The sequence below is a fragment of the Pongo pygmaeus genome, chromosome 5 (genome assembly GCF_028885625.2).
Source record: "Pongo pygmaeus isolate AG05252 chromosome 5, NHGRI_mPonPyg2-v2.0_pri, whole genome shotgun sequence".
NCBI classification, from domain to species: domain Eukaryota; kingdom Metazoa; phylum Chordata; class Mammalia; order Primates; family Hominidae; genus Pongo; species Pongo pygmaeus.
Genome location: NC_072378.2, coordinates 8,313,624 through 8,338,823, shown reverse-complemented (window position 1 = coordinate 8,338,823; position 25,200 = coordinate 8,313,624). Strand labels below are relative to the sequence as shown.

At 35.1% G+C, this 25,200-nt stretch overlaps 1 protein-coding gene across 5 annotated transcripts; it reads left to right on the top strand.

The window, feature by feature from the left end:
• Positions 1-818: 818 nt before the first annotated feature.
• SLC35B3 (solute carrier family 35 member B3) lies at positions 819-23,362 on the top strand. 5 transcript variants are annotated; one of them, XM_054491594.2, is made up of 11 exons: positions 819-959; positions 1,976-2,021; positions 6,267-6,560; positions 8,399-8,520; positions 13,837-13,991; positions 15,620-15,727; positions 16,771-16,868; positions 18,932-19,024; positions 19,435-19,546; positions 21,451-21,520; positions 22,731-23,362. In XM_054491594.2, the coding sequence occupies exons 2-11, from the start codon at positions 2,019-2,021 to the stop codon at positions 22,879-22,881; spliced, it is 1,206 nt and encodes a 401-aa protein (XP_054347569.2). In that variant the 5' UTR covers positions 819-959; positions 1,976-2,018; the 3' UTR covers positions 22,882-23,362. The 5 variants fall into 5 exon arrangements, with proteins under 5 accessions (XP_054347569.2, XP_054347570.2, XP_054347573.2 ...); XM_054491595.2 differs by having other exon boundaries at positions 829-1,055; XM_063665793.1 differs by having other exon boundaries at positions 837-1,321.
• Positions 23,363-25,200: the final 1,838 nt, after the last annotated feature.

Below are 25,200 nucleotides of genomic sequence, written 5' to 3'. Positions count from 1 at the left end.
TTAATCCAATTCATCCCTTTCTGGTATTCAAGGCATGCTTTCAAAAATTATCCATCTTCGTTACAGTAATATTTTCCTTAATTATTCTCTGAAAACAGCTCATCCCCAGACCGTCTTGGTTTTTACATTATTATATCTCAGTGGTGATAGATGTGGCCCTAAATGCGGGGAAAACCTTTTACAAAAGTTTTGATGGCTGGTCCTCAAGCTTTGAGATTTACCTTCCAAGAATTAAGCAGCACTATCAAAACAATGCTGGCAACATTTTTATGAGGTCGCAAGGACCACGGTTGCTGCAGCTACAGGATGAGTTATAACGTCAGAAGCAACCCAAGCGTTACTTCAGCCCATCTTCACGGGAGAAGCCCGTATGAATCAGGCAAAAACATAAAAACAGGTTCTGTGACTTTGCCCTATCTCATTTAGATCAAGTAGCAAGCAGAAGGAAGACAAGGATTTTAAAATCTGGCTCCAACATTCTCCACTTGGTCGCGTTCTCAAATCTCAGCCCAGGGCCGCTGACGTAAAGTCGCCTCTCTCGTGGGAACCACGGGCTCGGGGGTAGCCGGCAGCTGAAACTTGGGGGACTTCAGAGGCTTGGAGGCCAGCAGCAGACAGAGCGCCGATGGGATAATGAGATTCTCCAGCAGATCGGCGCTCACGCCCTACTCCATTTCAATGGGTAGAGGTAAAGGCTGAAAGGCAACCCTCGCACCGCCGGGCCTACCTTGGCAGTGCCGGCCTAGCGTCTCTACCCGATAGAGCATGCGCGGGAGGTAACAGCCCGCACGCCGCCGGCGGCACAGGCCTGACGGGAGGCGGGGCCACGCGTCTGCGCACGCGCGCAGGGACACATAGGCGGAAGTGGCTTGCGGGCGCCGGAGTTGAGAGTGCTTTCTGGGGAGGCGACCGCCGCGGTGGAAAGTGCAGGAGTGGGCGAGGAGGAGGAGGAAGAGGAGGTGATGGCGACGGACCAGGGGAGGGGGAGATGCTCCGTCTAGCTGAGGCGCCACGCAGGCTGTCTTCACCCTTCCGGGTGACATACCGGCCTTGGGGTACGCGTGCCTTCGGGGCCTTTCCTGTGTTTAGGACCCAGATCTCCTCTCCTCCAGAAAACCTTGACACTGCCCATCTTCCTCATCCAGAAGGAGCGTTCGAGGAGTGGATGAGGTCGGGATGGAAGAAACGGGTGACTCCCTTTTTTTAAAGAGCGGAAACCGGCCGGGCGGTTTCCAGGGAGGAGCATCTGTTCCTCCTCGCCCGTTTTTCGCCCTCGGGCTGGCGAGAACTCCCTCAGGTCCCAATCCGTGGACTCGCAGGGGTGAGGTGACCTCAAGGGGTCTTTTACGCTGTTCTCGGGGTCTCTGGAGAACTGTCAGTCACCTGGATACCTCTAGACTGTATTTACAGTTAACTGTTTCCTGGTTCCGTGTTTATTAAATAGGGGCACTCCAAGGTACTCTTTTCTCCATTTGGCTTGCAGTAGAATGTGATTGTTCTGGCTGGGCTATTAAGTTTATGGCATAAACTTCCACTAGAAGTTCTGCAAGTTTCCTCCAGTCTTTGCAACTGAATTATCTCTCCCGTCTTTTTATTATTATTTAAGGAATATTGAAAGTAAAAGATGGAATGATTTGGTGCGCTAACAAAATCTTAAGTGTTGAGTATCTGCATTTTTTCTACATTAGGATATCAGAAGCCTAGAATTGTTTTTTAATTAAACGTTTTTCTAAGTGAATTGAGATAGTTTGGAACTTGGAAGAGAGGCAGCATTTCAAAATAATTTAGACAGCGTTATTTTTACTTAATTACTTAATATATAGATTAAGTCCTAGTGTTAACTTTTTCTCTTGAAAAAAAAAAAAGAATAGTCTTTAAACATTAGCACAGGGTTTCTCCACCTTTGTGTAATGATGTGTGTACAAAGAAATGAGATGGAACTTTGTTTTTTCTGTTTTATAATCGTATACCATAGGCCATGATTGATTCCGGAGCGCAGTTAATCAAGGCATAATGGCATGGTAAGATTCTTTTATTTGTAACGTTGGGTGTGGCAAAATATAGTTAAAATCACGTTTTTTCAGGTTAAAGACACCGTAATGATTTTTTTTTCATATTCTACCTTTTTTTGGTGTGGGACTTTTGTCCTTCAGGTCGGAAAACTCAAAAATAAACTGAAATAATTGTGACTTCAATAGGTCATTGTAACTCAACATTATCACTAATTGTAATTTTTAAATATACATTGTATGCCGGAAATGCTACCTTTTTATTCCATTTTAGCAGTTGAAGTTGAATATCTGTGTTGAATTTAGGAAGAGGCCTCAGGCAATGATACACACCTGTGATTTTTTAAATATATATATATATATATATATTTTTTAGTTTCACTGATTACTGTGAGCTTCAAAAGCAAAGCACAATGTTGATCATTTAGTCTGAAAACTAATTTTAATTCCATGCTTCATTTTTGCTCCTTGCACCACAAGGAGTTTGGCCCATTTTTTTTTTTAGATAATGGTTAATATCAGTCATTAATGTTTGAAGTGGAAGGGATATGGCAGACATTCCCCAATGATCACAGTTATTAGGTATCAGAGGTCTTCATCAGTCACACTTTCTCACCAGTGATGTTCTTATTAATAAAACAGCATTCTAAATGCAAGGCTTTGATGGGCAAGTTTTATGAGACTGATGCCTCAGGCAAAGGAAACAAATTTATTTTCATGTTCATTTCAAATGTTTTGTGGGGAGTTTCAGTAGCGATGTCGGTATTTTAGCATACATGTAGAAAAGACAGTGCTAGAGAGATTTCATTCTGCACGTATGGCCTAGATCTGCAGCACATAAAGTTGCCAAGAAGTGTATTAGAAGTGGTAAAGTGTTGGAAAGGAGCTGAATAACGTTGATTAAATAAATGGTGCTTGCTGAACTGCGGTAGAGTCCTTCATTTAATCTTACGTTTTGTTATGTGCCAGAACATCATAGGAAGATATCTCTTGCCTTAAGGATTTCATAGGCTTTTAGGAGAAACAAGTATAAAAACAAGCTATACCATTATAATTTAGGAATTTGAAAAATATGTATAATATGATATTAGAGTACAGGACATCAACTCGTTTTTAACTTCGAGGCCTTATTCATGGATGCAGCATGATCAGACTTCACGTTGAGCCATGTGACAGATGGGTCAGAAAGGGAAGAATTGATTATAAACAGTCTAGTAAGTCTAGTAATCTAGGCGAGAGAAAATGGCTGCCTGATGGAGTAGGGTCCGAAACAGATATTAGATATAGTTATAGATGTAGAGTTAACAGGAATCTTGGCAAAATATAGAATGTGAGGAAAAGGAAAGATTCTTAAGATGACTCCCAGATTTTTAGCTTGTGTTTCATACTAGGTACTGTTAAGTGGGATTGGGAATATATGAACAAACAGTAGATTTGTTTTGAGGGGAAAATAATCAGCTTTGGCCATTTTAAATATGAAGTGCCAGCAGAGCTTATGAGTAGAGGTATCAAAGAAGCATTTAGACATAGAGCTCTGGATCTCAGGAGAGAAGGCAGCGTTGGAAATTCAGGTCTTTATTTCCAGCTGCACATCAAAGGGATGAGTCAGCTTGAGCACACCATATCACCCTAGCAATATTTCTAAAAAGTTGAAGAATGACAGCTAACACACTTACGGACTGTCATATGCCAGGCAATTTTACATTTATTTCATATAGTCCTAACCAAAATCCTGTGATAGGCACATTTTTAACTCCTCCCACTTTTGAAGGTAGAGAACCTAAAGCTCAGAAAAGTTAAACGATTTGCCCAAGGCTCCTCAGCTAATAAGTAGTAAAGCCAGATCTTGAACTCATATCTGTCAAAATTCCAAAGCATGAGGAAAGCATTATGCTATACTGCTTTCCTATACTATTACCTGTAATTGTATTGAGTCATTACAATATGCTTGGCAGTTTACTAAATTACAAATATCTCAGAAGAAGGTGACTTTGGGAAAGCGTGACCTTCTGGAGAAATGTTTTGATGCCAATAAAAGCAGGAAAGATATTTTCTAGAAGTTTTATTTATTCTGTATGTGTGTGTAAATATATAAGCATTATTTGTAAATTTTCCCCACTCTTTTTCTATAAGATTTTCAGTTTTGCTCATAAAATTTTCCAGTACCACCATCCATTTCAAAAATTGTATCCAAGCAGAAGGTGAGTGATTGCAAGCTGAAGTTTGAGGGTATCAAGAGGAAGGATCAGTTTATTTAGTTCATCTGAATATCAGGTCAGAGTATATGCCAGGTACCAAGGACGCAGAGACAAATAAGATTTGAATCTTGCCTTTCAAGTTCTGTTTTCTGATAACTGGGGTGATTAGTGATGGTGTCACAAAGCAGGGGATATTAAAGCTGAACTTCCAAACCTGACCTTGAGAAAGAAGACCTCAGGTTGAAAGGACATCATGAACAGAAGGCAGTGGTGTTTTAAAGTCCCTGATGTATTTCAGGAATGAAACGGGTGGTTTAGGGCTTTATTGAGAGTGGAGGGAGAGCAAACTTAGAAACGTATGTGAGGCTGGGTTTATTTGAATGGTGCACTATATCCATGCCCACACATAGAAAAGAGTAAATTGTTAAGGTTTTCGTCTCTTCTCCATTCAAGCACAGGTTTGGCCAAATATTTAGGCGAGATAATTTAAAGCATGGTTTTAAAAGAAAGTCACATCTCAAAGATATCCTGCAAGATTACATAAAAAGTCTTACAAATGACAGTGATTGAAAATGTGGGAAGCAAGAACAAAGGAAAGCGAAGAATCAACAAGAGGAACACAGTAAACTTCATGAAACTACTTTTCTATTTAGAAATATGGCAGGTGCCCTATAAAATGTTGTGGTGGCTGCGTATTTTTAGTTACAAGTGGTATTCACATCCTTGACCCCTCCTTTAATTCCTAAGGATGACCTGGTTAACCTCTGTAAATTAGCAAACTAGAAGTGATCATGAAGAGGCGACTCTAATTTTGGCCATTTTAAACCATCTTGTAACAGTTTAAAAAAACATTACCAAAGGAAAACTCACCATCAAAATTATTCTTATTTCTCTTCATGCCGCAGAGTTTAAATTTTTGTTCCCACTGGAATTAAAAACAGATGAGTCGTTTATAAGAAAATAACTTTTTCTTTTACATAGGTTTGTTCTATACTTTGTCATAATTCTTCAGTCTTTCCTCAGTCTTTACATGGAGTTCATTTTTTCAGTTTATATAAATCCAAAGAGAAATTGATGGCTTCATAATTTTTTTTAGACTGACAAAAAATGACATGTTTTCTCCAGCCTTTTACATCCCAAAAGAATGTAAATTAAATTAAAATGATTTGTTCCAGAGGAAGAAAACATTTTTTAACCTAAGAGATGCTACTGCTGAAGCATATTGTGCTTTCTACAGTCTGTGATAAATCTAGCTTTTTAAGGACCTTAGTTTTGGGTTTTTGGTTTGTTTTTTTTTGTTTTTTTTTCATTTATTTTCTAGAGACAGGGTCTGGCTCTGTCACCCAGGCTGGAGTGCAGGGGTGCAATCATAGATTACTGCAGCCTCAAACTCCTGGACTCAAGTGATCCTCCTGCCTCAGCCTCCCGAGTAGCTAGGACTACAGGCATGCACCACCATGTCCAGCTAATTTTTTTATTTTATTTTATTTTATTTGGTAGAGAGAGGGTCTTGCTATGTTGCCCAGGCTGGTCTTGAACTCCTCGTCTCAAGCAACATCTCTGCTTCAGCCTCCCAAAATGTTGGGATTACAGGCATGAGCCACCGCACCTGGCCTTCATTTTTTTAGTTTATTTTTTAAATGTCATTAGCAAATATATCTTAGAATTGTCTTAGTATTTAAAGGAGAATTACTTATTTTTTACTCTTCTACAAATGAAGATTGACTTTAATGTTGAGAATGTTATGTATCAACTATATATAGACACAAAGACATGTTTAGTTCTTTGATGAAATACTAGCTTTTGTTGCTGTGGAAATAAGTATGGTTTATATTCAGTTTAGTGATGTACTAATCTTTATCAGCTGTAGACAAATTGTTTAAAGATTGTAGGCATATTGTTTTTGGTGATTTGGAACCTAGAATACAGGAATTAATATACTAATATCCAGAGAGAAGCAGACATTTGTATAATTTTAAAGTATGATTTGGAATATTATTTGGAGGATTAAACTTTATCATGTAAATGTTTTCTTTTAATTACTTATTTCCTTCTCTAGGACTTGACACAGCAAGCAAAAGACATACAGAACGTAACAGTCGAGGAAACCAACAAAAATAACTCTGAAAGCATTGAATGCAGCAAAATAACAATGGATCTCAAGTTCAACAATTCCAGGAAATATATTTCTATCACTGTACCATCCAAAACCCAAACAATGTCACCACACATCAAGTCAATTGACGACATTGTGGTACTTGGCATGAATCTCAGCAAGTTTAACAAACTTACTCAGTTTTTCATATGTGTTGCTGGAGTTTTTGTATTTTACCTAATTTATGGGTATTTACAGGTAAAAAAGTTATATGTTTATAATATGTTAATTATTTATAATAATTGCGGTCAGTATGAGCATTTACTAGTTTTGCCCGAGATAGTCACTTACGGGATACTGGCTGATTCATAAATTTGTATTTTTTAGTATTAAGAGTAGAAAAGAGTTTCTTAAAACAGAAAACAGATCAAAATTCAAGAGTTAAATATTTTAAGTGGGAAGGAGGCACATGTAGAGACTATCTTGAAAAATTGTCATTATGAAAATTAATTTTTAAATATTTAACAAAATGTAGGTAATAATTGCAACCATGTGTTTCCAAGAGAAAGAAATGATTCAAGTATTGATTGGTATCTTGGAACATTATTGAATGATAGTTCAGTTTACTCGATTCTTGGAGCTCAATAATAAAAGATCATTTTTGCAAAAATGTATCAGGATATTTTATGGTTTTCTAAAGGTATCTCTTTAATCCTATAATATTTGAATTATTTCTTTTTTAAACACCTCTTATATTCTCATTCTTATTGGCTTTGTCTTCTAACTTTGCCAGAATCTTATTGTTCTGTGATTTTTTGCTGGCACAAAACATTTCTAACACTGCAACAATTTGTCTCATATTTACATTATATTTGGAAAAGTTATATACCTTTGGCGAGGAGCAAATTTCTGACCTTCAAAGACATGGGCTGGATGGGTGAGGATCTGGGCTAGTGAAAACAGGATGTTGGAATGGGTTCTAATTTTATGAATGGTCATTTAATTAGTGGATATTTTCCCATAACATAAGAAAGTCTTTGTAATTCAAGGAAAGGAAAATGATGTATTTTCTTAAAACACAGATAATATTTCCAGTATTCTTTAGTACTAAAAAGTTAGTGAATTTAAAAATTGTTGTATTTTTTCATTGTCTTGTAGAGATGAAACATCAAGGGAAATGTAAGTGAACATGGAATTGTGACTGTTTTTTAGTTAGCTTGCAAGAATGCTATGAAGAATATTAATGTAAAACAAAAATGAATTAAAAATGTTAATATTTATAATAACTGATATTCCACTAGTAGGTGATATAAAACTTGAGATGCCACAATGAAGAACAATTAAAAATAGAGATTAGAATTTCATGTTGAGAAACATTTTAGAAACATTTTTTTCTTCAGCATACCACTGTTACCAAATAGCTTGGGAACAGAGTTAGCCATTGCAATGGAAAATGAATTTGAAATTTACCCTGTAAGTGTCATTAAATAAATTTTCTCTAATTAATAATCAGATATTTTAGTTTATAACTGGTTTATGCAAAGTTTTTTTAAATTACACAAACCCCTGCTAATTGTGTTTATAACTTAACCACTTTGATTTTGTAAAAACTGACATTGCTACTATTACTTATAATTACATATCAAAATAGTTCAGAAAAAATGGTTGGGGTTTGGTAATGAAGTGTTTTGTATAGATGTATGCATATTCATACATACACTTCATTTGTTCAATTTGATTTATTGATCAATTTGATTTATTCAATTAAAATTAAACCAGATAACTATTAGAATAACTCTTGGTGACTTGTTAAGAATGGCTTATTAATAACTGATATAAATATTGCTTTATAATATAACATGTTTAGGCAAATTAACCATTTCCTCTAAAAGAAGAAAGTTTAGATCATCTATGGCACAAAAATTTCAAAAAATAACATTACCAATATGAAAGAGCTTCTAACCTCTCTAATTTACATTTTGTTGTTGTTGGAGGTGGGGCTTGGTTTCTTTAAAAATGTTGTGTTTATAAGAATTTATTTTTAGAAAATTAATGTGCTGCCTTGGACTTAACAGTGTTCATGTGTCTTTTGACAGGAATTAATATTTTCAGTGGAGGGTTTTAAGTCCTATGGCTGGTACCTTACCTTAGTGCAGTTTGCCTTTTACTCCATATTTGGCCTAATAGAACTTCAGCTTATTCAGGACAAAAGGAGGAGGTATGTGGTTTGTTTTTATTTTTTGATATTTCACTTGTATTAGTTGAATTTTTTTTTGGCATACTGAATATGCTGAAATTTATACTTCTATTAACAAAACATCTGATAGGCACGAACTCTTATCAGTATAACTAAATAATACTAAATACATTTTATTCATTTATACACTGAAAAAAATAAAGTCTCTTCTTAAATGCAGTATTACAAAATAAAAAAATAATAGCTTTAGGCTCAACTTAGTGTTATATCTGCTTAAAACATGATAAAAAACACAATGTACATACTTGATTTTTATAAATTCTGCTGAAATAGGTGCGGTTACTGATTTGTAGTACAACTAACATCACAGTGGTGAAATGAAATATCAGTACAGATTGAGCATCCTAATCCAAAAATCCGAAATCCAGAAATGCTCCAAAATTAGAAAAGTTTTGAGTGCCAATGTGACACAAGTGGAAACTTCCAAACATAAGTACTTAACACAAATTTTGTTTTGTGCACAAAATTATATAAAATGTGCACCGTGACCAGCTCTGGGACAGCTGGGATGCAGGACACCAAGTTCTTAAGCTGCACACAGCATAGTGACCTTGGGGCCAGCCCACAAAACCTTTCCTTCCTCCTAGGCTTCCTGGCCTGTGATGGGAGTGGCTGCCGTGAAGACCTATGACATGCTCTAGAGACATTTTCCCCATTGTCTTGGGGATTAACATTCAGATCCTTGTTAGGCAAATTTCTGCACCCAGCTTGAATTTCTCCTCAAAAAATGGGTTCTTCTTTTCTACTGCATCATTAGGTTGCAAATTTTCTGAACCTTTTTGCTCTGTTTCCCTTTTAAAATGGAATGCTTTCAACAGCACCCAATTACCTTTTGAATGCTTTGCTGCTTAGAAATTTCTTCCACCAGATACCCTAAATCATCTCAAAGTTCTACAGATCTCTAGGGCAGAGGCAAAATGCCACCAGTCTCTTTGCTAAAACATAAGAAGAGTCACCTTTGCTCTAGTTCCCAACGAGTTCCTCATGTCCATCTGAGACCACCTCAGTCTGAACCTTATTGTTCATATCACTATCAGCTTTTTTGCCAAAGCCATTCAACAAGTCTCTAGGTGGTTCCAAACTGTTCTACATTTTCCTGTCTTCTTCTGAGCCCTCCAAACTCTTCCAGCCTCTGGCTGATACCCAGTTCCAAAGTTGCTTCCACATTTTTGGGTCTCATTTCAGTAACACCTCACTCCTGGTACCAATTTACTGTTATTAGTCCGTTTCATGCTGCTGATAGAGACATACCCGAGACTGGGAAGAAAAAGAAGTTTAATTGAACTTAACAGTTCCACATGGCTGGAGAGGCCTCAGAATCATGGCAGGAGTCAAAAGTCACTTCTTACGTGGTAGTGGCAAGAGAAGATGAGGAAGATGCAAAAGCGGAAACCCCTGATAAAACCATCAGATCTTGTGAGACTTATTCACTACCACGAGAACAATATGGGGGAAACCACCCCCATGATTCAAATTACCTCCCACTGGGTCCCTCCCACAACACATGGAAATTATGAGAGTACAATTCAAGATGAGATTTGAGTGGGGACACAGAGCCAAACCATATCAAAAATGTTCTATAAAATTACCTTCAGGTTATGTGTATAATGTATATATGAAACATAAATAAATCTCATATTAAGACCTGTGTCCCATTCCGCAAGATACCTTACTATGCAGATGCAAATATTCCAAAACCTGAAAAAAATCGAAATTTGAAACACTCTGGTCGCCAGCATTTTGGATGAGGGATACCAAGTCCGTAGCTGTTGTTATTCTGCTTTTTTAGAATGTGAAGTTATATTTTGTGGGATATGCCCCAGCTAACATTGCCATATGATGTTCGATAGCTGAGGTTGCGTTCTTAAGCATTAGAGAAACACATCTCATTCCTTTTCATCAAGACCAAATGTGCTTGTTTGAAAATATCATTTCAGTTAGCAACCATCTAGATTTGAGAAATATCTTGATATATCTTTAATGGCATCTAGAACAATATGCAATAAAACTTAGTCTCTGATTATAAACAGAAAGTGGTTAGGAATTTGAATATAAAATGTTCTTGGTTAATGTAAGAAGTGTGCTCCTTCTGTCATACCCTAATGTGTGTATATATCGTGTATCTATTGGGCAGTTTAAATGTAATAACGACTGTAATACTGACATACCTTGATACAAATGTTTAATCCTTTAGTGAAGATTTCAAAAATTATGCAGCTTTTTTTTCCAATCATAAAATGGTTTTGAAGTTTGTATCAAGGTAACTATAGTTTTACGTATTTAAATCTATATTACAGGTTTCTTCATGGGTCTAATTTTGCCTCTCAACCTGTCTTAATTGCTAATACATTATTGTAGCAATTATTATAAAAATATTTGAACCTTAGAATATCATCTTCGTTATTTTTATGTTCTATCATGATTCTCCATGATAGAATCATGGAGGCAAGCCGATGAAATCCAACTTCCTCATTTTACCAGTGAGAAAACAAAGACCTAGAGGAGTACTGGGAATAGCCATAGGTGATAGAATAGGAAGTAATGAAATATATCTGTCAAGACTAATATATAAGGAAGCTTGATGATGATTCACTACTTATTGCAAACTACTGGGCCTTCTAAGGTAAGATTGCTTCTAAGGTAAAAGACACTAATACTATCTTTGTAGGTGAAAAATGATACAATGACGATGCATGTCCTGTTACATTTCAGAAAGAAACACCTCCCTATCAGCTACCCCGATGAGAGGGGAGGGGGCCTCAAACCATGTTTATCCCAACTTTTAAATCACATGACCATAACATATTTTAAAATAAAATAATTTGTACTTGATTCAAATATAAGTGAAACAATTTCGGAGAATAATTTATGTATTTATAATAAATGTAATTATGAATTGAAACCTTTCTGAATTTATTTTTGCAAACACATATCTGAATTTATTTAATGGTACTGCTACTCGTTAGACCTTTAATTAGCTAAACTCTTTGCAGTTGTTATTTTTTTCTTCTTCCCACATTTATGTGAATACCGACATACTGGAATAAGTACATCAAATACTCATTGAGAATTTGGAGTTAGAAACATGGGTTTGGGTCTTGGCACTTGGGTCTTATTACATCTGTCAAGACCTCAGAGAAGTTTCTATAATACTCTAAATTTTATCTTGAGGATCATATGTGGTAATGCATGCTAAAGTACATCATAAACTGTAATATCCTAAATATACTGCTTATTATTTTTTGTCAAAGAATACCTTGTAACATTATTATTAATTACTATGAGTTTCTAATTAAGGAGAGTGCTCAGATTTGTCTTGAAGAGGATTTTAAAGTTAAAATTTTCTCCCCAGCCAGGTGCGGTGGCTCATGCCCGTAATCCTAGCGCTTTGGGAGGCCGAGGCAGGTTGATCACCTGAGGTTAGGAGTTCGAAACCAGCCTGGCCAACATGGTGAAACCCCGTCTCTACTAAAAATATAAAATTGGCTGGGCATGGTGGTGGGCACTTGTAATCCTAGCTACTCAGGAGGTCAGGAGGCTGAGGCAGGAGAATGGTTTGAACCCGGGAGGCGGAGGTTGCAGTGAGCCAAGATGGCGCCACTGCACTCCAGCCTGGGCAACAAGAGCGAGACTCCATCTCAAAAAAAAATTTTCTCCCCATTTCTAAGGAAGCAAGCAATGGACGTATTAAATAAAATAGAAATAGTGAGTATCCTGGAGGCAAGCTGATCAAATCTAATTTCTTCATTTTACCAATGAGAAAACAAAGACCTAGAGGACTGCTCAGAATTTTTTGAGCTCCTTTTGGAGCTACTTTTGGATTTAGTTCCCCTGTCAGGCTGGTTTTCTTTCTACCTGTACTGTGCTACTTTTCTACTCATGCCTTGTAATTCTTCTGACTTGAATTTTTATTTTCTGCCAATGATTTGCCATTTATCTTTGAGAAAATCTGACCACCTTGACTTGTATCATTTTACCTGGCGAAGTGGTGCTCCACCATCACTGATGATATCCCAATGAGGGTCAAACCCCATGGATGGCATGAACACGTTTACACTGATGCATATGGACATGCCACGTGGATTTTCATGGTTAACTACTATATTAGTAGTTAAGTAGAAAAAAAACCCTCAGAATCAAATGTAAATGATGCATTTTAATTGACTTTTTCCAGTAGATTATTTTACCTTGTATCTAACCATATATAAGATGAGGAATTTTGTTGCCTTGATTTCAATGTGAACACAAATTCTAAAATGGAAATTACATCTAACTCTCCAGCATTATCAGTATAAATAGTGCCTCATTGTGTCTGTGTTCGTCATACCAGCATACAAGATTATTAGTTTAGACCATTAAATATCTAGTCAAAGTGAGCATATGCTCACAGTAATGGCTCAAAATTCTGAAGATGCTAAATTAAGAATCTCCTTTAGGAACTTTAGATAGAGCCAAAGTTAAAAGACTTGAAATCATGAGGAGAGAGTCAGGTACCTCATCTTAAAAGTTGATTATTATAACATAGAATACAGAGAGATTATCTATAAGATATTATAATAAAAATTATATCTAGGGTTTTAAACCACATGAACTTTTCCTAGAGAAAATCTTCTTGGGTTATTTTAGCAGAATGGATAGATGTATTTTTCCTAATGCTAGATGGAAACATTAGGAAACAGAACAACAATTCAGGAGTTAAAAATTAGTTTTAAAATTGTTAAGGTGCCTTTTACCATTATGGAGGCCAACATTAGCTGGGCATGGTGGTGCACACCTGTAGTCCCAGCTACTCAGGAGGCTAAGGCAAAAGAATTTCTTGAACCCGTGAGGCAGAGGTTGCAGTTAGCTGAGATCATGCCACTGCACTCCAGCCTGGGCAACAGAGCAAGACCTTATCTCAAGCAAACAACAACAAAAAAAGAAGCTCTTTTTCTCTAACTTAAGATGGTTAAGATGGTTTTTATTTGTGGCTAGAACTGCTGTTAAAAAAAAAAAAACTTTTTGTCAACATTTATACCTTCAGTAAAAATCTAAACTCTTTTTTACATAATTGAGTGGCCTCATTTATGATTGACTAAATAAAGGTAAATTGTTATTTTTATAAACTTTTTTATACAAGAGCATTAGTTTTTAAATAGTGATATTTTTAGTGATATTTCCAGAAATAGTAACCAGAAATTAGAAAAGTAATTAGACATTTACACATTGTGAACACATTATCTTTTAGTAGCATGAATTGGGTCCCAAAATGAAGGTTTTAAAAATTGTCTTTTACAGAATACCAGGAAAAACCTACATGATAATAGCTTTTCTAACTGTGGGTACTATGGGGTTATCAAACACTTCCTTGGGCTACCTGAATTACCCTACCCAAGTCATCTTCAAGTGCTGCAAATTGATTCCTGTTATGCTAGGAGGAGTTTTTATTCAAGGTATAGTAATGATATGTTTTTATACTATTTAAAACTAATAGGCTATGTTATGGCATCTAGCATTAGGAAAAACATTAAACTTCTATTATATTTTCAGTGAGCATTCTAGATATTGTAACAATTCTGAATTATGTCTTACCAAATGAGGTATTCTAAAAACACTGATGGCCAGGCACAGTGGCTCACGCCTGTAATTCCAGCACTGTGGGAGGCCAAGGTCGGCAGATCACAAGGTCAGGAGTTCGAGACCAGCCTGGCCAATATGGTGAAACCCCATCTCTACTAAAAATACAAAAATTAGCCAAGCATGGTGGTGTACGCCTGTAGTCCCAGCTACTCAGAAGGCTGAGGCAGAAGAATTGCTTGAACCCAGGAGGCAGAGGTTGCAGTGAGCCGAGGCCACACCACTGCACTCCAGCCTGGGCGACAGAGCGAGACTCCGTCTCAAAAAAAAAAAAAAAAACACTGATATGCCTTAGTTTCTGAAGTCAGTAATTTGGACTTAAGAAAAAGAAAAGATAATACTTTGTTTTTATTATTTTATTTTGGAATCTACCACATTTCCAGCAATACTATATTTACATATTAAAGGTCTAGTTCAAAAGTACATGGAAAGGTCCCTTTTTTCAGTTCCTTCATTCTTCTACTCTCTAGGGCTCTACCCTTCACTTCCATTGTGCATGGGCAGTTCTTATATTGAAGTAAAGTTTAATCTGAGCAGAACTGCGTTTTTACCAACCCTGCTGGCTTAGTGATGTTTAGAGCCCCAGCTAAGTGACAAGTTTTGTGGAAATAGGAGTAAAAGAGGAGGCAGTGATAGCAACAAACAGTGGAAGTAGCTTCTGTTGTTCATATTAATTGTCATGAGGAATATTCGTGTTTTAATAGTCGGGTGTTTCTGTATCACTGAAGTTCTTATACAGCCTGATATCATTTATGCATTAGATACTATCCCGGAATAAGCCTTTAAAAATGGAAGTGTTGTCAGCTACTTCACATATCATTTCAAGATAACTTCATATAGGAAAAAATAATTGATGTCAATCCCTATTAAAAATCGCATTTATTGTCCCAACTGACTAGGCATATATAATACTGTCCTTATAAACCTTACAAAAAAGTCATACTACATTTTATTTTTAAAATAAGGATATGTTAAAATAATTTAATTTTCACCTGCCTGGAAGTTATCGCATTATGATATTTGCAAACTTAAACAGTTATGTAACCAGAATCATTATTCTGGTTACTGTGTAAACTTACAAACTACAAGAAAATTCATAAGCTTTTATTATGCACGAAGTAAAACAGGAACTAAATTTCCAGGAAATTTTTTAAATGTTTGTGGATGTGCATTATTCTTGCTGTCAGTTTTTGCCAAAGTATGTATTTTAGTGTTACTATTATACCAGATAAAGTAGCTCTCGTTTCTAACTTACAGGGACATATTGCTGCCCATTGGTAGTTTTCAGAAGCCCTCTTGTGACTGTCTTCGGCCTTGACCTAAGTGTTCACGTTTTTGGCATTGGATATAAAAAACAAATCCATGTTCTACTTAACACATAGAGCGAATACACAGCTGGGTGGGTATTTGCATAATGAAGTGGACTTACATTTGTTTTATACAGGAAAGCGTTATAATGTTGCAGATGTGTCTGCTGCCATATGTATGAGCCTTGGCCTGATATGGTTTACCCTCGCTGACAGCACAATTGCACCAAATTTCAACCTGACAGGTAAGCAATTTATTTATATTCCTAGCTTTTGTAGGCATTTTAGTTTAGAATACAAATTTCGAATATTTTGTAAGCATTTTAAATGATAGGATGACAGCTGCAATTTTCATATCTAACATAAAGCTTTTGGGCTTTCCATATAAGATGTAGTGAAAATATCACAGCTCTGTAGATAAAACAATTTGTTTGTTTTTTAGTGTGCTTGCATTTTGATGCTCCTCAAGAATGAAGTGTTGACTCAGATTTGTTTATGTCAGTTGTACCTTTATTATAATTATGTCATAACTCAGTATCAAGTTATTCAAAAATGAATATGAACAAATAATTGTTTTTGTGAAAACTGAGTTAACTGACACAACTTGACTGACAAGCAATAAAATCACTATTGAATGAGGTGTGAGTAAAACCACCCTGAATTTTGGAGGGAAGCTCATAAACATATGAAAGGATTCTGTACTCTGCAGGGCACTTTTAAACAAAAACACCTTGGAAATCATGGAAAATGTGTGCTATGAGTGTGTTTATACAAAGGAGAAAATACGGAATTCTATTCAGGACCCATGCTCAAAGAAAAAGGCCCTGACAGCTGCGTGCATGTTTATGTGATTTAAATTAAACATTTTAGTAATAATAGGGTTTTTCAAAAATGACTTTTCTCTTCATCTGTTTTTTTTTTTTTAATTAACTGAATAGCCACCAATCCCAATAGATAGATATCCTAAGAGTTTCTTCTACACTTTCAGAACTAGTGGAACTATTAGACTAGTAGAATATTTGTGGAACTGTTATTTGATATGCTATTGAAATGTGAAATGTGATATGTACAGAACTAACTCAGTTTATTAGTATATATTTTTTAATATCATCACCTATGTACTTGTTACAACTGATTGTGAATAAGAATATTCTGGATTACTGAACAAATGTAGTTGAAGATCTGCTTTTGTTTTTTAGACCAATGAAATTTCTGACAAAGCTTGATTATAGTTCATATGTTTAAATAAGGAGTTTTTTTTTGGTTTTTTTTTAATACCTTCTTGAAGGTGTGGTGCTTATTTCCCTGGCACTATGTGCAGATGCTGTCATTGGAAATGTTCAAGAGAAAGCTATGAAACTTCATAATGCTTCTAATTCTGAAATGGTAAATACTCTAGTGTTTTTTCTTCAAATTAAACAGATTTAAAAAATGGTGATATACATAATTTGATGAAATAATTATTATAACTAGCATTGCATTTTTAAACTATCATTTTTACAAAAGTAATACATTCAAACATTATAGGAAAGTAAAAACTAAAACTACAACTAGCAGTGCTAACCGCTTGTTGCATAGTTGACAAATTTTTTCCTCATTGATTTAGTTTTTTATGTATTAAAATCTTTTGTTATGTCATTTCTCTCATCTCTTTCTAGTGGGTGGTATTTTTCCATGTAGAAATTTGTAATTTTTATATGGCCCAATTTGTCTTTTCCTTGCTGGCTTCTGGCTAAGTATCATGGTTGAAAAGAGCTTTCCTAACCCTGAGATTTAGAACATTTCATCCCTGTTGCCTACTAGTTTTGTGATTTCCTTTTTTATTAAGCCCTTGATCCAATCTAAAACTTTTTTAAAAGAACTTTTCTTTCAAATGACTACCATTTTTTCTAATATCATTTATTGAATAATCCACTTTCAGCTCATTTTAAGTGCCCTCCTTATCATATCACACTCTTGTGTGGCATTCAAAATTGTATTTGAATTTATTTTTGCAATAGTACATATAATGTCAGCAGCTTTATCATACATTTATTATCTGTTAGGACTAGCTACCATTGTTCCTTTTCTTTTGCAGAATATTACTACCAGTAGTTATTCTGGGGTGTTTATATTCCCAAATAAACTAAAAATTCCATTGGTATTGTGATTGGTATGGCATTGAATTATAAATTAATTTAGGGAGAATGGCATCTTGATTATTTCAGTCCAAGAATAAGGTATGACTTTTCTTTTACTCAAGTGGTCTTTTTTTCAATGTCCATTAGAGTTTAAAGTTTTCTTCATGTAAATCCAGCACATTTTTTATTAAAGGTATTGTTAATAATAACTTATTAAAGTTATTTCATCTTTTTGTGGTTATTGCAAATAATATCTTTCTGTATCTCTTGTAACTGGTTTTCTTTGCAAATAGTGTCTTTTTATATATCTTGTAACTGGTTTTTATATAGGAAAATTCTGTGTATGTGTGTGTGTGTGTTTACATTAATTTTATAACCAACCACCTTGCTGGAAAGAAACAGCATACTGAATTAAGGATAGACAGGACTATTCTTTCCTGTTATTTTCTTGACACAGAATGGGGCAACTTAGCTAGTCTCTAATAACACAGGAACTTGGTTAAGAATTTTCTTCATCATAATCACTACTCATTGTAGATAAGGTAAGGATGGGCGCAGAGAGAATTGAGGGAGTGTAGGTTGTTAGAAAGTTAATATAATGCAGTGTTTGTGATGGTAGGCTCTGGAATAAGATAGCTCAGTTCATATCCTGGCTTTACTAGCACTCATTTGGGGAAAATTACTTAATATCTCTAAGTTATAGTTTCTTCATCTGGAAATTGGATTATGATAACTAAGAATACCCATATCTAGGGTGGTTGTAAGAAGTAAATGGAATAATCCGTACCGAGCTTCAGCACAGTACCTGACACACAGCAGGTATTTAGGTTTGCTGCTGCTGATTCTGTTTATGAAAAGCATAGTAAATTGGGATTAAAAGGTTGGTTGGAAAATAGAGAAGTTAAGCAGTAGATATACCATATGCTGCTTATTTTCATTATATTTTAATGTCTTTTAGAAACTTAATTTTTTTATGTTTTATAAGTATCTTTAAAGCTTTTTGTTTTGTTTCATTTAAGTATATTTTTTTAGAACTCTAATATGAAAATCTGGTTTGATTTCAATAATTAAGCCTAGAAAGAAATGAATATGTAAGCATATATGAAAGGATTAATATTACTAGGTGTTATTTTGTACATAAAATGAGGCATAGACTTATAAAACATTAGGATCAAATATCATTTCTGGAAATTTAGGCCATATTGAAATGATAATGTTTCTTTTAAAATGTTTGTTCTGCAAACCTAATTGAGCCATAGCGTTAAAACCCTTAATCTTCCATTTTCAGTTTCATAGTACTTTTTTCTGCTTTATTTTTATCTGCTCTAGGTATTGTATTCGTATTCAATTGGTTTTGTGTACATTTTACTGGGATTGACATGCACTAGTGGATTAGGCCCTGCAGTAACATTTTGTGCAAAGGTAAACACTAATCACATTTTTTTTTTTAAATGTTCTGTTAAATAATTTTCTCTGTATTTCTAATTTCCCTTGTTCAAAAGAGGCTATCATAGATATAATGATACCTCCTTTAATATAATATATGCCAATCAGAAATTAATTTCAGAAATGAAATGATTGATATTTAAATTTATTTTATCCTTGCTGTACCCCATGAGTTGATTTTTAAGCTGTTCATAATGTAGAAAAGTTGAGGATCTTTAATTTCAACATTTTTTTTCATTAAATCAAAATAAGAATCTTTGCTTGACTGCACTGTCAAACAACTTATTATTGCTCAAGAAGTTGATTAAAATCTGTAGTTTTATTTTATTTGTAATACCTCGGGGTTTGTTTTACATTTTTCTAACAGGCTTTTTTATTTTTTGCAGAATCCGGTTCGGACCTATGGTTATGCGTTCCTTTTTTCCCTCACTGGATATTTTGGAATCTCCTTTGTTCTGGCTTTGATTAAAATTTTTGGTGCACTTATTGCTGTAACAGGTAGGAGGGATTTACTTGCTTTGATTATAAAATAAGCATTTACATTTTCTCTGATGCTCTTTTTCAAAACATAAGGGCAACATCTCCTTTACATTAAAAAGAAAATTATCATATTTCACCAATTTATTCTTTGGCTTATGGTGTTTCTTTAGAATTGTAAAGAAAATGTTGTTTGATCTTGATTTCTTATTTTGATGGTTTAATTTTAAAATCAAACATATACATTTATCAGAACAGTAACCCTTAAACTCATTAAAAGAACTTTCTATAAAATTATGATGAGATGACGACCTCCAAAGAAAGTACTGCCTTTATATGCTTTTAACCTGTAACAGAAACTTTCAATTTTGTTGCATTTCAAGTATGAGAGGTACATTTTAAATAAGCTTTTTAGGCCTTTCATTTGTACATTTTCTAGGACACCAACCAGATTAGCTTCCCTTTTCACCAGTAAGTACTATGCATCTGCTGTGTGCAGGGTCTTTGCTTGGCCCTGTAGAAAAATTGTTGTATTTGTTCTGCTTTGGAGGAGTGTACAGCCTAGTGAGGGGAACAGATGAGTCAATGTGCCACCTGTGTCATTTTCCAAAACTCTAAGGTACAGCTTTTGCCTTGGAGGTGCAGGCAGGAGTTTTCCTCTCTCACCTAAAAGAAAGCCAGAGTTGGCAATAATCATAGCTAATGCATACATAGCCCTAGTACGTACCAGACACCATTATTTTTATCTCACAACAGTCCTATAAATTAGGCACTATGATTATTCCATTTTACAGATGGATAAACTGAGGCACAGGGAGGTTAAGTGACTTGTCTCATAGTCAACCAGAGCCAGGTTCCAGTGATAGCAGTCTGGCTGCATACCTGTGCTCTTCACCATACATTATACTGCCTCTAAGCTGGTGTGGTGACTCCATGGTCATGAGAAACCTACGTTCTTTCTGTCCGCTGTGCCATCTTCATCCTCATGCTATGCAGTGGGATGGAGTAAGAGAAGATGAAAATCCTAAACATCATACTCCGAGAAACAGCACTTCTGCTCACATTTCACCATAGCCTAGACACATGACCACACCTAGTAGCAGGAGAAGAGGGAACATATACCCAGCTCAAAATAGGGGTCCTTTTACTATAGAAAGAAAAACAGACATTGGGAATCTGACTCTGGCACGTTTCCAGAATAGCTTCTTCCTTTGGAATTCATTCATTCATGCATAAATTACTAAATGCCAGGAACTGTAGAGTCTTGGAATATACAGATGAATAAGGCAAGAAACTAAGTAAAGCACATAGTCAAGTGGGAAGATGGCAACTGATAGTGCAGTGAGGAGGAAAGTACTGTCATGGAGATCTATGCAGATCTCCCCACTCTGCCTGGGACCAGGGAGGAAGGCTTCCAGCCTTACGGCAGACTTCAAAGTGTAGTACTTCAAAGGACAGGAAAAAGTTAATACAGTTGTGTAAAGAAGATTGTAATAGTTACTCACAGTCTTATCCAGAGATGACCCCTATTAAGATATGAGTATATCCTTTAGATTACTGTTTTTAAAGAATAACCCCTGCCTCTAGCTAATCATAGCTTCCATAGGAAAGCCTTTCTCTAAGACTTAAACTGTGGCTTCATAATAGCATGGCCTCCATCAAGTACTTCCTACAGCTGTACTTTAACATTTAACTGTATTAATTATTTAATGTCTATTTCCCTACAAGACTAAACTCCATAGTAACAGGGAACAGTGACTTTTGTGCGTGTGTTTGGTTGGTTGGTTTCTACTTTCCATTGTTACCTTGGCACCTCACACAGATTCTGGCATATAGTCAGGTCTGTAAATATTTGCTGAATAAGTGATTTCTAAAATATTGTCAAGATAATAGGCACATTCTAAACTATTTTTTTGCTCCTACAGTGACAACAGGAAGAAAAGCAATGACCATTGTACTTTCATTTATATTCTTTGCTAAACCATTCACATTTCAGTAAGTACTTTTTAATTAAACAATTTTTCTCAGTTTTTAGATACTGTGTTTCACATTTCCTCTTAATCTTAATTTCAACTTTTCTACTTTTTCTTTTTTGTAGTAAATTTATTTTTATATAAATTAATAATGTGTTTTTTTCTCGTGTTATGCTTTATAAAGAAAGCTTTTCATCTTGATCTCTTAACTATCAGTGTGTCTTCTGCTATTTTGGAAATGTTGGTAATTTATTATTTTGAATTTATCATTTTGTATACTTAAATTGCCTAACCAGAGTCCACTGCAAATGTGACCCGTTTCCATTATGAGTGAATATGAGTGATGTGTACATTGTTGAGATTAAGGGATTCCCCTTTGCCCTACTGCAAATATATAAATTATGAATTTACAGCACATGCTTTTAAAAAATATTAGTTTATTTGATGCCTGTTTCCACAAAGGATTTAAGGTAGAGAAGTATCCTGTAAGTTACATCCTAAAGACTTTAAACTCAGCTTGTATTTTGTGTGTGTGTGAAAGTGTTTACTATCATATTTACTGTCTTTACTATTTGTTTGACATTAGCACCATTTAAACTTATATTGGTCAGGATTGTGAAGTTTCAAACCCAAAACTTAACCATCTATAAGTTTAGAGGGAAACATAAAATTAATTTCCATCAATGTATTACAGATTATTATTTGGCTATAAACTAGTTTTTCTTTCTGTATGTACTAGGTATAATACATAATAGTGTTATGTCATACATAAATATAATTATAATGATTCCCCTACTTTCTCAGGGATGTTTCTCTTTTTATTCCTTTATATTCTACCCAACTGAGACAACGAGTCGGACAGCTGAGTTTAATTCCCAAAATGGCCTTTGGTAGATATACATGTCCAATGCTTTAAGTTTACTCTTAAGACTTTTGGTAGGGGATTGTACTTTGAATATACTGTTATCCCCAAAGTTCAAATGAACTATGTCATATAAAATTTTATAAAATATCTTTCTTTATATATACTCAATGCATTATTAAAAGATACAGAATTCTGTCAAATCTCATCTAAGAATACTATTTTTATTTTAATGCTATTATTGTTGGCTTCTAATAGCAGAATTTTACTTCACTGAAGAATTATTATGGACATATTACCAAATTCTGTGGTTAACAGTACATTGTTATTTTGCTAATTTTAATTTTTTTTCCTTATTTCTTTCTCTTAGGTATGTATGGTCTGGTTTGCTAGTTGTCCTTGGTATATTTCTCAATGTTTACAGCAAAAATATGGATAAAATAAGACTACCATCACTGTATGATTTGATAAACAAATCAGTGGAAGCAAGAAAGTCAAGGACGCTGGCACAAACTGTATAGACAGTGATTGTCCTATTTAAAATAGAATTTTAAGGGAACAATCATCAATTAATTAACTTTCCAAAGGGACTGATAAAAACCAAAGGATCTGGAGGCATTGCTATCCCGTTTGTGGATAGATTTCATATGAAGTTGTTTTGTGGTATCAGCCTTTTCTTCAGAGCATTTGTTTGACTGACTTCCAAAGCAATCAAGAGAGCCACGTCTAGCAGACTTTACAATAAAATGTCAATATGAAGGACTGTAAGTCCTAGCAGTTTATTGAGAATTTCACTGGAAATGGACCATGTGTTGCAAGACTAACTGGCTATAATTATGTCATATCAAAGCAATCGATATGTAATAGCAGATTGTTTTATATTCATTCCATTTTGATGGTGTTATTTAAATTGATTCTCTGTTATAAGAGTAAACTGATGAGTTGAAGTCTGGAGAGAATAACATTCATTATAAATAAAATTATTCTGTGATCTTTTTTCAAGATGTGTTAATAGAATTTTGTTATAAAGAGAGAAATGGAAGTTGGAGTAAGGCTTAACATGAACTTTAAAACTTGAGTTTTCTCTCATTTAAAATTATTCTTTAGAGCAGGAGCTCCCAACCACCCAGGCCGTGGACTGGTACCAGTCCGTGGCCTGTTAGGAACCAGACCACACAACAGGAGGTGAGAGACTGACAAGTGAGCATTACCATCTGAGCTCCACCTCCTGTCAGATCAGCGGCAGCATTAGATTCTCATAGGAGCGGGAACCCTGTTATGAACTGCATATGCAAGGGGTTTGGGTTGTACACTCCTTATGAGAATCTAATGCCTGATGATCTGAAGTGGAACAGTTTCATAGTTTTATCCTGAAACCATCCCCTGTCCCAGTCCATGGAAAAATTGTCTTCCACGAAACTAGTCCCTGCTGCCAAAAGGGTTGGGGACCACTAATTTAGAGAAGACATGCTTTAAGTTTTATGTAGAATATAGGCAAGGTAGTAAAAACAGACATCATTCTGCATCATGTAAGTATGTGTTGTAAGAAAAATTTGCTACTGTTTGCCCAAGTAATCCCAAAGGATTCATGATTGGATTTTTTTTAATTGAAGAAAAAGTAAGTGATGTCTCAAAATTATAATAAAATAATTATAAAATTATCCTAGTTTTTTCCATAAAAGTGAGATTTAATTTGGAAGTTTGAGGACAAAATAGGATAAACTTAAGAAACACAAGTAGAGTTAGCAAATTTGGACAATATTTTCTCCCTTAGCACATTCAGGCTGCTATATAAAATACCATAAATGGGTAGCTCGTAAACAATGGAAATTTATTTCCCACAGTTCTGATGTCTGGAAGTCCAAGATGGAGGTGCTGGCAGATTTGGTGAGAGCCTGCTTTCTGGTTCACAGAAGTCATTATGTCCTTATATGATGAAGGGCCAAACAAGCTCCCTTGGGTGCTAATCCCATTTTCAAGAACTCTGTCCTCATGACCTCCCAAAAGGCCCCACCACTTAATGCAATCACTTTGGGAGTTAGGATTTCAACATATGAATCTCAGGGGGACACAAACATTCAGACCATAGGAATGTTGCATGCATAGTTTTGAGTCTAAATTCAAAGATGTGGGTACTTATTTTTGCAGTGATTTTTAGAATTGCTTCTATTGTATTTTTTTTAAATTCTGTTATTCTTTGTTTTCGATATAAATAATACTGGTTTAAAAAGCTCAGTGCTCTTGGGGACACTGTTTATATTTTGTAAGTATAATATACTTGGAATAGTTAATCTCATTCTTAAAATTCCATTGTGTTCTGATGGCTGCTTTAACCTGTTATGTGCATATGCAGGTACGACAGAGCCTGTATCATGGAGGGGTCCAGCATGAGGAATTCTGACTGGTTTTCATTTGCCCATTTGCTAAAATACAGTTGTTGTTTTTTCCCAAGTGGTAATCATTTTAAATTTTCCTGGCTTAAGATAGAAGGGATCTTAATGCATACCTCATTATGCTGCCTTAAACTTTTAAGAAAAAAAGGATTTGTACTTGAAAGAAAAACTTGTCAACTTTCTCAAATCTTTGATAAAATATAAATTTGACTTATCAAAGCATTATTTTGCCTCTACACTTTCCTAATATTTTACCTCTGTCTCCCTATTATCAACATCATTCCACCCTCCAATTTTAAACAATTCAGCACTGTTTAAAAATCACTAGTTGCCAGTCGTACCCTTTAAACTCCATTTCTTTTGTCATTTGCCATTAGATGGAAGTAAACTTTACCTCACTTATTTGTAATGAATAGTCTGAAATATGGAATGATTTCTATAGTAAAG

Excerpts from the sequence above, each read along its gene's own strand:
- SLC35B3 (XM_054491594.2), top strand. Across the intron at positions 8,521-13,836 it reads ATTCAGGACAAAAGGAGGAG|AATACCAGGAAAAACCTACA; the intron begins GTATGTGGTTTG and ends TGTCTTTTACAG. Across the intron at positions 16,869-18,931 it reads ATGCTTCTAATTCTGAAATG|GTATTGTATTCGTATTCAAT; the intron begins GTAAATACTCTA and ends TATCTGCTCTAG.